Raw genomic sequence first — 13,056 nt, forward strand, 5'->3', positions numbered from 1 at the left:
TCAGAAATTCTAGAATCTATTGAATGCATCAAAAACTGACGTCTCAATGTTTTATGTCAAGATATTAGGAATTAATTTGAAACCCAAGTTGTGAGTAAAGTACTAAAACTTGAAATATGACGTTAAATGTATTATTTGGTGCCATTGAGATAATTTTATGTTGAAGAATTTTATTAGCCATGACATAATTACAACAGAAAATGTACAATCTTCCATCGTGTTGCCTTTTCATTAAGTTAATCATCAAAAAGTGAATGCTTTTACTTATTTTTTTACTTTTCCCTATTTTTAATTGAAGAAATAAAGTCATTTTGCTTAAAATCCTGTTTGGCATTATTATTTTGGATTTAGCATAGTCCAGTAATCCAGCTGCACATCTCATCTTCCCATTTTAGGGAAGCAGGAAGAATTTCAGATGTCTCTATTTGTTACTGGATCAGCTGAGTGACATACAGAGGTTCGCCAAAGACTTGAATCAAGGAGCGCTTGTCGCAATAATGAATTTATGCATCCTTGACACATAATAATAGCGAACAAACTTGAGATCAGCACAGTGACAACAATAATGAGGTTATAGCGGCATGGCTTCACGTCAGCTAAAATAGCCCAACACTCTGGCACACTGTTGTGGAATTAAGCATGCCTATTAATCAATTCCTGGGTTTGGAATGACCAGGCTTACTAGGGTGTTACAGTTTTTAAGTATGAACTGGATGGAGATTGAAAATTAAATGTCTGGGTGTAGTTTGAAGCTAAGATTCTGAGTAAACAGTACAGCTTGCATGAAATATTTAAGGAATATATTTTGGAGAATTCTTCAATAGGTATTGTGGTGGTCATACGAGTCGGGGGGCTGTAATATGTTGAGCAAGAAAACTGGGAAATGATTGTGGCTTTTTCTGGAGAGTATTCAAGTTTGCATAGAACACCACAGGGCATCCATATCCATTTCCTGTCACTGGATGTGGTCAGATACTTTAGATAAGTATGTTTTTTGTTGTTGTTTCATATTTTATATCCGATTTTTGGTCATTGATATAGTGGAACTGTTTGTAAGAATCCTGAATATGTGAACCATGTGACTGTAATCACTTTTTTAAAAGTCTCGAGTTAGATGCTGTTTCATTTGTTTAAAGGTTTTTGGGTTATATTTTAAATAATTCAATTCAAATCAGAAAAGTACAGGAGGGGTTAATTGGGCTGAGGCTTTTGTTGCATTCTTAATAATGTGAGGTGTTAAACAGGGGTTTGATGATGTTAATTCTTAAAATTTCAATATTTGTCAGTGTTATTTTTGCTTTTTGATCCATTTTGATTGAAAAAACAGGCCATTTGCATCAGTAAAGTTGAACGTACAGCCTATGAGACACTAACTCTTCAAGAGATTTAATCGTAATGCAATTTAGAAAACTTAAAAAGCTCAGTGTACCTATAGGAAAAATATTGAAGTCACAAATATTCCATGTATAACATTTGCCACATTTTTCTTAAATATGGCCTTGGGTTTATAAAAAACAAAATGACCTCTTAAAGAGTTTTTTAATTATTTATACCACAACAACATATAAACATTTAAGATTGATATACTGTATTCATTTGTTTAAGTTTGGCATGGCCTTATTTTCCCTTCACATTTGTGACGGGGAAGAGAAGTTGATCTCAGTGTTAATGAGCCCATGATTGCTCCACCAACCCACATGACCTCTTAAAAACAAATGACTCACTACATCTGTAATCAGTAAATCGACAAATTCATTATTCTAACTTGCATATGCCCAAGGCAAACAAACTAAATGAAAAATATGATATTTAAATAAGATACTTTTAAAAAATGGCATGCAGAACTATATAGTGTGGGATTTTTTTAATTCCTCTCCATTCTTTTAAATTATGAAATTAATATGTTTTCTATTGTGCACCGACTAAAAGATTCAAAATGGAATCAAAGTTGATATATAAACTGATTTATTAGATCAATAAACTTTACACTTGTCCCTTGTTTTGGTCCTTCTCATTTCCTGCTTTGTCCAATGAGTTTGTCCTAAAACAAACCCCTTACATGCAAGCAAATTGTACAAAACACCCCAAAAAAATAACATAAAATAAAAAAAAATAACTGACTCTCAACTAAATGAGAAAACCACATGCAACCAATGAACAGAAACTTTTGGCCTGACATATAAATACTAAAAAAAAAAACCTTTACACATTCCTCTCATAGTGCCCATTTGTACTGTTTATATGTACATATTCACAAAGCAATAAATAAGATTGACAGCATATGTCCAGTCCTCACTCCAGTGTGTGCTTCATGCTGGAAGGAGTTTTGAAATGTTTTAATTTTTTCAATTTTCTTTCCATTTTTTAAAATTTTATTACAGGATCTGACGTCAGTGCGCTCACGGCCGAGTGCCTTGCTCAATCTGTTGATGTTGACTCCTCACGGCAAACCTATTGACGTGCACTGGGATCGGCACTACAATTTTGGGGTTCCTCACAGGCTCCCCTGAACGGTTGTTGACGTTCCCGGCTTTGATGCGTTTCCACTTGGCGCGTCTGTTTTGGAACCAGATCTTCACCTGGACTTCGCTGAGTTTGAGCGCATGCGCAATTTGCGAGCGCTCGGTGAGCGAAAGGTACTTTTTGCAGTGGAACTCCTTCTCCAGTTCGAGCAGCTGCTCGCTGGTGAATGCCGTTCGTCTCCGGCGACTTTTGCCGGCCGATGAGGCGCCCGGGGGCAACGCATCGTGGGATCCTAGTTTGAGTTTGCCTTTCTGTGACAGAGGCCCGCATGTGTTGCCGTCTGAGAAGCTCTCGTTCTCGCTGTCTGCCGAGCTGTCGTCCCGATCGCTGCAGGCGGTCTCTGCAGACTTCAGGTCGGCTTTTTCATCATCTGAACTGTACAGTTTGGTTTCCCCTGAACACCAGATGAGAGAAAATATTACATTTGGTAAGTATTAAGGGTAAAGGAAAGGGCGAATTTGAACAAAATTTGTATTTTCCTCAGTGAATAGGAACCAATTTAAAGAGTAATGGTAAATATATATTTTTAAAACAATCAGTAATAATGAATTACATGATCATTTCTAAATTTTAATACTAAAAAAGACATTTCCTGAATACGGGATGAACAGTTATCTAATCTAATTTAATCTGAACAAAAAAGTTACTCCATTGACACAATTTTCTTCAAATTGATCACTTTTACGTACACATCTATTAACCCTCAGCTTGAATAATCAAAATCTGCACTCAAATGTACACAACCTGACAAAATTGTGTAGTTATAAAATGAAATGTATTTGAATGAATGATACACTTTAATTAATGTCACTAAAGACACAACCCTGAACCACAATGAAGGAATAAAGAGCTCCAACTGCCAATTTTAATACATAGTCAACCATTTTTATCCACTAATTGAAACAAATACACACAAACTAACCTGATATGGTGTGAAATGTTTCCGAAAAGTTGATCAACTCGGAGCTTTTCTCGCGGCCGTGCAGGTCGTCCGAGTGCGGGCTCTCCTGCCTCCTCGCGGCTTGCTCCGCCGCACTCAGACGCGGGCCCGGCAGCTCCTGAGGTGGATAAAAACTGTCCGGAGGGTCCGAGAAGTTGGGCATGGTGGTGGTGAGAGCCACCATGGACGGCACGCCTTGGCTTAAACTGGCACAGAACGTGTTGGTGAGGCGGCCCGCGAAAGAGGCCAGCGGAGCGAGTGGAGGAATCCCGGAGGAGAGAGGCGAGTGGGACAAGGCCTGCGGGATGACCAAGGGTCGGTAGGGCATGAACATGGGGTAGCCCGTGTAGAGCAGGTGTCCCGGTCTGGGCTGGGGGGTCCCGATGAGGGAATCGATGGAAAAAGCGGTCCCTTGCCCTCCTGGTCTCTGCATCTTTGCATGCACACTCACTCCCTCTTTCCCCCAGAAATCTCAAACTTTTCGTAAGTAGATCCTGAACCGCATCCCCGGAAATGGAGCTATTTTCTGCAGTCCGCTTGTGTTGCCCCCCTTTGCGTCCCTCTTATTTGTCACCAAAACATAGGCTGCCGAGGCTCTATACCTCTTTGGCAACTCCGCCCTCTGTGATGTGAGAGAGAGGGAGAGCGAGAGAGAGGAGGGAGGAAAGAAGGGGGGGTTGAGTGAGAAAGAGAGAGAAAGAGAGAGAGAGAGAGAGAGAGAGAGATTGAGAGGGAAGAGAGAGAGAGAGCCCATTGGTTATCATGTGAAAAGGGGAGGGGGCGGTGATCCCTGGGGGCTCATCCATCTTCCTCAAATTACGCTTCATTTCCTTATTCAGCCTCTGACTTTTTGGCCGTCCTGAGAGGCGGTCGTTTCCCAGTAGGGACCCCCCCCCTCCCACCCCCCATCCTCCCCTCCAACACCCCCCCCACCCCCCTTTCCAAGCAAATCCTTCCCCTTCTATCACCGTCGACCACACCAAGCCAATCAGCTATTATTAATTTTGATTGATGATTAGCAATTACTGGGGATTCAAAACAACCAAGCCTTTTGTGCCTCTTCGGTAAATCTGGAGGGGAGGGGAGGCAGATGTCCCCTCCCTCCCCTCCCTACGTCTCCGCCTCTCTCGGCCTGTTCTCTAGGGCCCGGCTAAACAATGTGTTTGGCCCCGGATAAAGAAGTGCTGCAACAATTGTTCCCTGGAGAGAGATACTTTGGGAAAATTAGATTCAGATAAAAGGCGTGTATGTGCGGGGTCAACTGCTGCGTGGGTTTGCAACATGGCCAAAGTCAGATTTGTTATAGGGGATGTGAAGGTTACTTAAATTGACCACCGAAAAAAAAGGCATTATCATTTACTGTACTGAGACAAACTGAAACATCTTAGGGTGATAATGCCAGATCATGTCAAGGTTTAAATGGCCATGCATAGGAGCTGATCACTCTGATGATGGCGTTGATGATTATGATGATTAGCCACATTGAATCCCGGGTGGCCGAGCTCTCCACGCGCTCGTCTGATTGCACCAAGGACACCAACATTATGCACCCGCAGCCCACTCTGATTAGTAGTAGAGGGCCCCGGCCAACCTCTTTGCAGCACATTATTACACTTACGTCATGGATAAACCTCCATTTTTTGGGGGGAAGAATATACTTGATTTAAAATACATGTTATGTCTAAAATACATACTATGTGCATCACCTGTTTCGGCCTTGTGTTTCTCTTTGATGCCTTGCAAGAACATTGAAAGAAGAAATGTATTTCCTCTCTTTTCATTAAACAATACCACTAATATTAATTATTATTAAAATACCTTATGTTCACTATTGTTTTTGAAAGCTTTACATGTTGAAATAAATTTTAAATTAGTTATTTTAGTCATAGAAAGCATTACCATAGAAATTACTGAGTTAGTTGAGAGAGAATTAAATACACAAAAGTCAAGTCTCAAATATCCTTTCATCGTCAGATTCCAGTAAACAAATTTAAGCATTAGGTGCTAACTAAGTGTAATTCCATTTCATGATATTGTATTGGAGGAAACCTACATATTCATCTACATAGAAAATTCATGCATTAAATAAATGCAGCAAAAAAAATACCTTAAATGCAAGAATTCAAGACATTTTATTACACATGAAACCATTAGGCAATTTTGTCATTAATTTTCAGAATTGCATTTTCACATTTTCTAATAATCTCTTAGATTATTGTCACTTTTGACTGAGCTAATTAACAAACCACTACAATTTTGATTCACTTTTTTAATGTGACTTTTGTTAATATACCAATTTAAATCTAATGTGTGCATACAAAATGTGAATGAAGTGCATTTTCTTCACCAAATAATAACAATAAAAGACTGTACAAGAAACTGGATGTCCTGACATGAAAACATGAATCACAACAACACTATAAATATCCCATTTTAAGTCTCTTTTCAAATATAAACTCTTGCCATTTTATGTTAGGAATTTGACAAATTGTGACACTCAATGTATACAAGGAGTTAAATAAATTAATTCACAGTTTAAAAAAATACAACTGCTAAGCAAGACTGTTAGTGCAAATATCCAGTGCTAAGGTTAAAAAAACAAAACAATATTATGTAGTGGTGAAGCGATTATGCATGGAAACTGTACTCAATCACATCAATGCTTTAGCGCCCTCTCTTGGTGCAAAACGAATTGAATTGAATGCTTTTATTGTCATTTTGCACCCCATAATACTAAATGAAATTCCTGCACAATGTCTTTTCTATCAGGAGTAAACTCAGAACCAAGGCTATACATATTTCAAGCAATTTAGTGGACATAACCTCTGGAATCCAGGAGCAAGTAGTTCTTAATAAAGGTGGGCAGCTCGAGTTTTGGGACCACCTTATTGAGTCTCCCTTCCAGGAGACTCCTCAGTTTGCAGCGTGACAAGTGCTGCAAGCAACGAGGAGTCCTTGCCAGGGAAAAGACGGATTCATAGAACTCCTTGTGCTCCTGGTTGAGATAAGATGAAAATATAATGGTTCATTTAAAATTATGGGCAATATAGCTGCGTTTTTTTAAAATCATTTTCATGTACAGTTGCTCATATGTTGTAAAAATCAACTGTGATGCTACAGACCAGTAAGTAAAGTACTCTACTAAGAACAATACATTGTGAGAATAATACTAGGCAATAGTTTCTACCAATTGGTGAACTTGCCTTTATGACCTCGGGGGGTACAGACTCGATCCAGGTGTCGTTGACTTTGAGGTGACTGTAGGCGTTGAGCAGCACTTCAATGGTTCGTGGAGATTGAGAGCAGTGCCTCAGAACCTGGAAATCAACACGACGACCCCAAGAAACAACAGGATTCAAACTATTACCATTATGCCAGATCCATGAGAGAGAGAGAGAGAGCCATAGATTCAAAAGAAATAAAGTAATTAAACACTTGTGAAATGAACAGATTGGAGCTCCCTCCAGGGGTTTAACTGGAAATTATGCAATAACTGCTAATTAATCTCCTATTAACACTTGCCTAATTAGAAGCAGGCGTTTTGTCTGGTGCACATGGGTGCACTTGTGGTTGCGAGTTTGTTTCCTGCAGCGAGAGCATTGTGTTTTTTTCAGATCTCGGAAACGAGAACAAGACAAGGTGTCAAAAGTCAAGATTGATTTAGACACCCCGATGAGTAATAGACAATTTGTTCATCATTGACTCTAAAGTCATGTCAAAATGAAATGCAATATCTATTCAACAACATCCTTGGTAGGATCAGTGCAAAATCGGGTGACTACTTTAAGAAAAAAAAACTTGCTTGCCTCTTTGGCAGACTTGTCTTATCTTTTAGGCAAATTTAAATTTGGAATTCATGAAAATAAAGTTCTTTAACTGTAGATGACCTACCATGGGCAACGCTCCAGGCCAAACTCGTATGGATCCATAGTTAAGTAGCGCTCGGACAACCCTTTCCGGACTATGGGTAAGCTTATAGCACGCCACCTTCAGGATGTTATGCATGGGTGCTTCGCCGCCATAATCCATGTCATTGACCTCGGCCCCGCTTGCCAAAAGCAGCTCAACCAAGTCAGCGTTAACATTCTTACAAGCCATGTGAAGTGGTGTGTGTTTGTCCTGGTCGCTTGTGTGGATGTCGGCCCCCGCCTTCATCAGCATCTTGCACAAATTGAAGTAGCGTTGGAGGTCCTGCGGCTCTTGCGGCTGGGAGCACGCCACGTTCAGGGGCGTGAGGCCTTCGTCGTTTTTTTTGTCCACTGTGGCTCCGTATCGCAAGTATAGCTCGACGTGATCCACTAGGCCGTTTCTCGCTGCGACATGTAGGGGAGTATTCTCTTCATCCAGCGTACATCCATTAATGGCGGCGCCGTACTGAATCAGATGCTTGGCACATCTGTTGATGGAGGTTAGCAGTTGACAACTGTGTATTTGCAACAGGGATACAATGGTATGCTAATTACTCATGATGTCTGCACGTATCATGTTGAAGGGTCCTCAAATATATGTTTTATTGTTAGATATTGTTTTTAGCAGTTTACTCAATGGAATTGCAAGTTTGTGTACACTTTGAAGTGAATGTTTTTATGGTTGGAGTTTATTCAAGAGATTACCTTTTAGATTAATTATTTATTTATATTTATTGATTATTTTATGTTTGCTGTAGTATTTTTGCACTTCTTCACTAGTGAATCTTTAAATCTCATTATACTCGTGTAATGACAATAAAAAGAATTCAATTCAATATTCAAGTCCCTTGAAAAACTATCAAAGACAAATATTTTCTCCCAAGAGTGTCATATATTTTGTTTTTACTTTGAATTTGCAAGCATTTATTTTTACATAGCTCCTCTCTACAATACTCACTCAAATGACTCGGGGCTCGAGCACAAGTGCAAGGACATAAGGCCGTCCTCTGTGACAGCATTGGCGTTGGCACCATGCATCAGCAGTATTCTGGTACACTCCGGCTCGCAGTGTGCACAGGACTCGTGTAAGGCGGTAATGCCACCTGGCGCCAGGTCCACACTAGCTCCACGTTGCAGCAGAACTTTCAGGCATTCGGCAAAACCTCGTCCCGCAGTGATGTGAAGGGGTGTTGTTAGCTCCTGCTCATATGCCAGCGACCAAAGCCCTACTGAGACAACAAACAACGATCAGATTTATGGTTCAGCAGCTTTTAAAAAGCACACGTCCTTTACTTCACTGGCAGTAGTACTCCATAGTATGCCAAACCTACTCAGGCTTCTGTAGTTAAATCTGAAGTTTGTCCACTCGCCTACATTGCTGGTGTCATAAGTAGCGTTTATCAGGTAAGAGTATTCGTCATCGTCCGCTATGCTGATGAGCATTAGCTCGTCGCCCACGAGTAGGGAGTTCCAAAATTCAAGCACGCAACCCGAAGCCTTGGCTGTTGCGATCACGTCATTGCAGAACGATTTTGGCTTGTGGCCTTTTACCTCTGGAGCCGTGTAAGCCATTGCTCTGTCTAACGGGGTGAAGACTAGTGCTCTTCCCAGAGGTTAAACGTGTTTATGTCTGTTGTTTGCACAGATGAGGTTATTTAAAGAAGTCATGTGATATGACCTAGTGAACCATACCAGAGCAAATTCTACTCTGTATCACGTATGCAGTGACCAATCAAATGGTAGAATGACACTACTCTAAAATGACAGTTCTTAACATGGTAATGGGCAGTTATATGCAACATGGAAATTAATTTCGAAGTAAATGGACAAGTAATATTAGTAGTTGTGCTTTGTCTAAACTTTATGTTGCTCACCTAATGTCCCATCACGAGACGCTTCTAAAAATAATGGACTTGGGTGTTAAATACCACATCAAGTTGAGTTGCATGATGCAGATCGTGATTTGAATGCTATCACAGTCTATTTATACAGAGCATGTCAATGTCGTGCCCTGCAAGCCCTCATTGAATGCAAGCAACGTCTCTTGAAAACACAATCGTCATAAATGAGGCTACCACCTACCACGTGCTGAATTTCTAAATTAAATCCTAATGATGACAGATGTAGCCTCTTACCCTTCCCCCGGGCGACCCAGCGCATCTCCCCACCCTGCGGCTCAATGATGAGGTTAGCTGTGGATCCTCGAGGAAAGAGTTGTTGTGTAGCCTCCAGATTGCCTGTGTACAGAGCGTTTTGGATAACCACATCTTGGCAAATGGTTGGCTTCGACAACGAGCTAGACTTTGGTGGTGTTCTGCCCAAGGCCTCCTTCTTCAGTGTATAACTCAGCAGATGCTGAGAGGCAAAGCGATGCTTGTACTTGTGTCTCTCCAGCATTTCCTCGTCCTTTTGGAGAGAGCGTAAAGCATTCGACGAGAAGACGAAAGTTCCTTGTGACATTCTGGATAGCTCAATCCCACAATGCACAAGCAATTTAAAAGTAAAAAAAAGCAGTCCTACAAACTGAACAATGTCAACAGTGTGACTACCAGCTGCTCTGTGCTCCTTGTTTTGATATTTGGTATGATGCCCTCCCCGAAAACTGATAGGTTAGGCTATTTTCGTCTCACGTGTTGTCATTAAGGCCTTTGACCGCAGTGGGCGCAGCTATGAATACTGTACAACTTTGCCATAGGAATGATCAATCACCTTTTTGTCAAGAGGTGAAGAAGAAGATCCAAGAGTTGCACTAAAACATATACCATTGATGAACAAATGATATGATGGATAACTCCCAAGCTTAGGTCAAATTCTGCTGACCACACACACAAGGTCTTGTAATTTTAAATACAAATTTAACATTTACCACCATGCTTTCCATGATTGTGGAAGAAAATAGTCTTGAAAAACGACATCACATTGCCATAAACCAGGCTTTCATTTGCTTTTGTCAATCGCAAAAAAAAAAATAATATTTACATGTCTTCTTTGTCGTGTTAGACAAAAACAACTACACGTTTCCATCATGCCTATTTCTGTACGTTTTGTAAAAGATTATTCATCTTCTCAGTGTTTTTGTTCCATTGTTACGAGTCTTAATGGCTTTTATGAATCTATGTGCCTCCCTCCATTGGCGCATTAGGCTGAATGACTAGCCACCGCTGTGCATCTGCCCCACATGAAGTGTTCTGATGGAAGAGAGACGGCATATAATTAAGCCTTTTAGCGTCTACTCACCAGGTATCTGGTTAATATCTCTTTTGAATGATGGTCCGGTATTTCTTCAGTATTGTGGCGATAGCTTAAAAATCAGGCTCCAAGTAGATCAAATGTATGAACAATTTGGCTGGCATTAGTAAAGTTATGCAAATTATATATTATTTATTTGCCTATGTTTGGTTTGAGTGCCCTAAAAAGGGAAACTAAACCCCCAAATATCAACAGTTTCTTCTAGATATTTGGAATGTGCTACTTCTATGTAAGTAAAGTAGAAGTATTCAATTAAACAGTATAAATCATCTCAGTTTTGCATAAAAGGAACACTTATAATATATACCTTGACAACACGTCATATATTGGAAATCGATCTTTTATTTTATGTTACACTTTGATGCTTCATGTTTGTGTTTCAAGTTTGAAAACACACTTTACCCAAGACTTGGGATATTGTTTTTTTTTTTTTTTTTTTGTGTGTGTGTGGCTGGAGTAGATCCTTTTAAATGATAGACATAATGAGTTTATAATATGCATTGAGGCTACCTCCTCTCTACTTTGATGTCTTCTAAATGGCCCGGGTGTCATCAGCAAAACATGTAGGCACTTTCCCGCCTCATTGCTTCCCAAATGTATTTTAAATATCATTCCTTGTAACACAATTATTTAAAACGCTGAACTAAACACTTACTAATGGAGGAAAAAGACAGCAACTTCAATACATTTCTCAAATGGATGGCCTTGATGTTGTGTACGTGTGTTTGTTTGTGTGTTTGTGTGTGTGTTTGTGTGTGAATGTGTGTATGTGTGTGTATGTGTGTTTATATGTATATGTGTATGTGTGTATATGTGTGTATATGTGTGTATATGTGTGTATATGTGTGTATATGTGTGTATATGTGTGTATATGTGTGTATATGTGTGTATATGTTTGTATATGTGGGTGTATATGTGTGTGTGTGTGTGTGTGTGTGTGGTCAAGTGTGTGAAAGTGAATTAGAAGCAAGACAAATGACAACTAAATAACACCAAGAACGGAATGGAAATATTCATTTTTTTTACATTACTCGTCTAAAGCAATATACTATATATAGCATCATAGGTTTTCACCTTTCTGGTCAAGCGCCTTCTCTTCCCAAATCGGTAAGTGGACACACATCAGTCCTGATGAAAGTGAGCCTCTTCATTTATGCAATCATTGGCAATTAGTTCCCTCTGATTATGTGCCTCTTAATGCTAGTTGGAGTACTGTGCCACACATACAGAGGGAGATTTAACGGCAGCCCTCGTGCCACACTGTGGAGTCATTTATACTTTGAGTGTGATGAAATGTATGTAATTAGAGCAATATCTAATGGTGATAGCTTTGCAATTTAATTTGTTGTTAGTTTGATGCAGAATTGCTTTGAGAAAGTATACATTTTTGGAGCATGTTTTTCAAGCTCCATATTAATGCTTTTCTTTTCTTTTTATTGCACAGTTTGTTGAAAAGGAAAACTTATGCATTTTTTTAATAACTGCAATAATTACCTGAACAAATCGAAAAAGATACTAGCGTGGTATACTTGCACGACTCGCTTATTCTCAACTTGCGGCCATGTTTTTATGCAGATTTACAGTATCTTTAAGGGTGTCTAATATTCTTATATTATTTTTTAAAATAATTATATCATTATCTATCTAACATATTAAGACTCAATGAATTTATTATCACTTATTTGGGGTTGGATATCTGATCACTAATAGCTTGTATATACACACAAAAGTCCATAAAAACAGTCTACAGATCTGCAAAAACTACCCAACATCTATTTAGGATGCTAGATATGCAGCCGTAGAACCCAAATGAATTTATAGAGCATTAAATTAAATCACAGCTATGAACTACTCTGTGCTTCTGTGATTACATTACTATATCTTTTGCGCATTGGCCACCACACCACAGAATGCAACTCATATTCCAATTGTCTTTCGATGCACTGATCAACATGCAAATAGCTCTCTGCTTCATGGTGACAATAGTGAGGTTCATATCTCAGTGTAATAGTCTGGGATAACTTTAACCATCGATCACAACCTCATTTCATTGCGCTAGCGGTTAAAACGTGCTTCCTCGCCAAGTGGAACATTTTCTAATGACGTGCTTGCAACACAAAAACAAGGCAAACCAGCCCAGGCTGTGCATCAGTCACTAATGCACCCATCCATCGTCATACGTTCCATAGCATTGTGGTTAACGGGGACAGCAAGCCTATTGACTAAAGCTAGGCGTGGGTGTGATGTTGTGGAGCGGACTGACGTTGTGAGATGCAAAACTTTAATTTCCATCTACAGTCGTGAGCAAAGTTAGAAGCATCAATAACATATATGACTCACAAACATTAATATCAAGCATACTCGGAGTATGGTATCTAACAATATCAGGGATATTCTACTGTAAAAAGGCAAATGTGGTTACCCAAAAGAAGTGCC

At 39.6% G+C, this 13,056-nt stretch overlaps 2 protein-coding genes and 1 long non-coding RNA gene across 3 annotated transcripts; 1 reads left to right on the top strand and 2 right to left on the bottom strand.

The window, feature by feature from the left end:
* Positions 1–1,899: 1,899 nt before the first annotated feature.
* gbx1 (gastrulation brain homeobox 1) lies at positions 1,900–4,062 on the bottom strand. The gene is made up of 2 exons (XM_077724437.1): positions 3,446–4,062; positions 1,900–2,917 (listed from the first exon to the last, which is right to left on the bottom strand). The coding sequence occupies exons 1-2, from the start codon at positions 3,894–3,896 to the stop codon at positions 2,400–2,402; spliced, it is 969 nt and encodes a 322-aa protein (XP_077580563.1). The 5' UTR covers positions 3,897–4,062; the 3' UTR covers positions 1,900–2,399.
* LOC144201688 (uncharacterized) lies at positions 2,410–4,343 on the top strand. The gene is made up of 3 exons (XR_013327382.1): positions 2,410–2,636; positions 2,784–2,950; positions 3,510–4,343. It is a non-coding gene; the product is annotated as an uncharacterized LOC144201688 (long non-coding RNA).
* Positions 4,344–5,800: 1,457 nt separating this feature from the next.
* On the bottom strand, positions 5,801–9,874 carry asb10 (ankyrin repeat and SOCS box containing 10). The gene is made up of 5 exons (XM_077725285.1): positions 9,507–9,874; positions 8,330–8,597; positions 7,355–7,859; positions 6,667–6,780; positions 5,801–6,458 (listed from the first exon to the last, which is right to left on the bottom strand). Exons 1-5 carry the CDS (start codon positions 9,829–9,831, stop codon positions 6,273–6,275), a joined length of 1,398 nt encoding a protein of 465 aa, XP_077581411.1. The 5' UTR covers positions 9,832–9,874; the 3' UTR covers positions 5,801–6,272.
* Between the last annotated feature and the right edge of the window lie 3,182 nt (positions 9,875–13,056).

This window comes from Stigmatopora nigra, chromosome 9, assembly GCF_051989575.1.
Source record: "Stigmatopora nigra isolate UIUO_SnigA chromosome 9, RoL_Snig_1.1, whole genome shotgun sequence".
NCBI classification, from domain to species: domain Eukaryota; kingdom Metazoa; phylum Chordata; class Actinopteri; order Syngnathiformes; family Syngnathidae; genus Stigmatopora; species Stigmatopora nigra.

Coding starts and splice junctions, on each gene's coding strand:
- asb10 (XM_077725285.1), bottom strand. CDS start 9,831: ATGTCACAAGGAACTTTCGTCTTCTCGTCGAATGCTTTACGCTCTCTC. Junction 8,598..9,506: donor CTGGGTCGCCCGGGGGAAGG/GTAAGAGGCTAC, acceptor TTGTCTCAGTAG/GGCTTTGGTCGCTGGCATAT. Junction 7,860..8,329: donor TCGAGCCCCGAGTCATTTGA/GTGAGTATTGTA, acceptor CTCCATCAACAG/ATGTGCCAAGCATCTGATTC.
- gbx1 (XM_077724437.1), bottom strand. CDS start 3,896: ATGCAGAGACCAGGAGGGCAAGGGACCGCTTTTTCCATCGATTCCCTC. Junction 2,918..3,445: donor AACATTTCACACCATATCAG/GTTAGTTTGTGT, acceptor TCTGGTGTTCAG/GGGAAACCAAACTGTACAGT.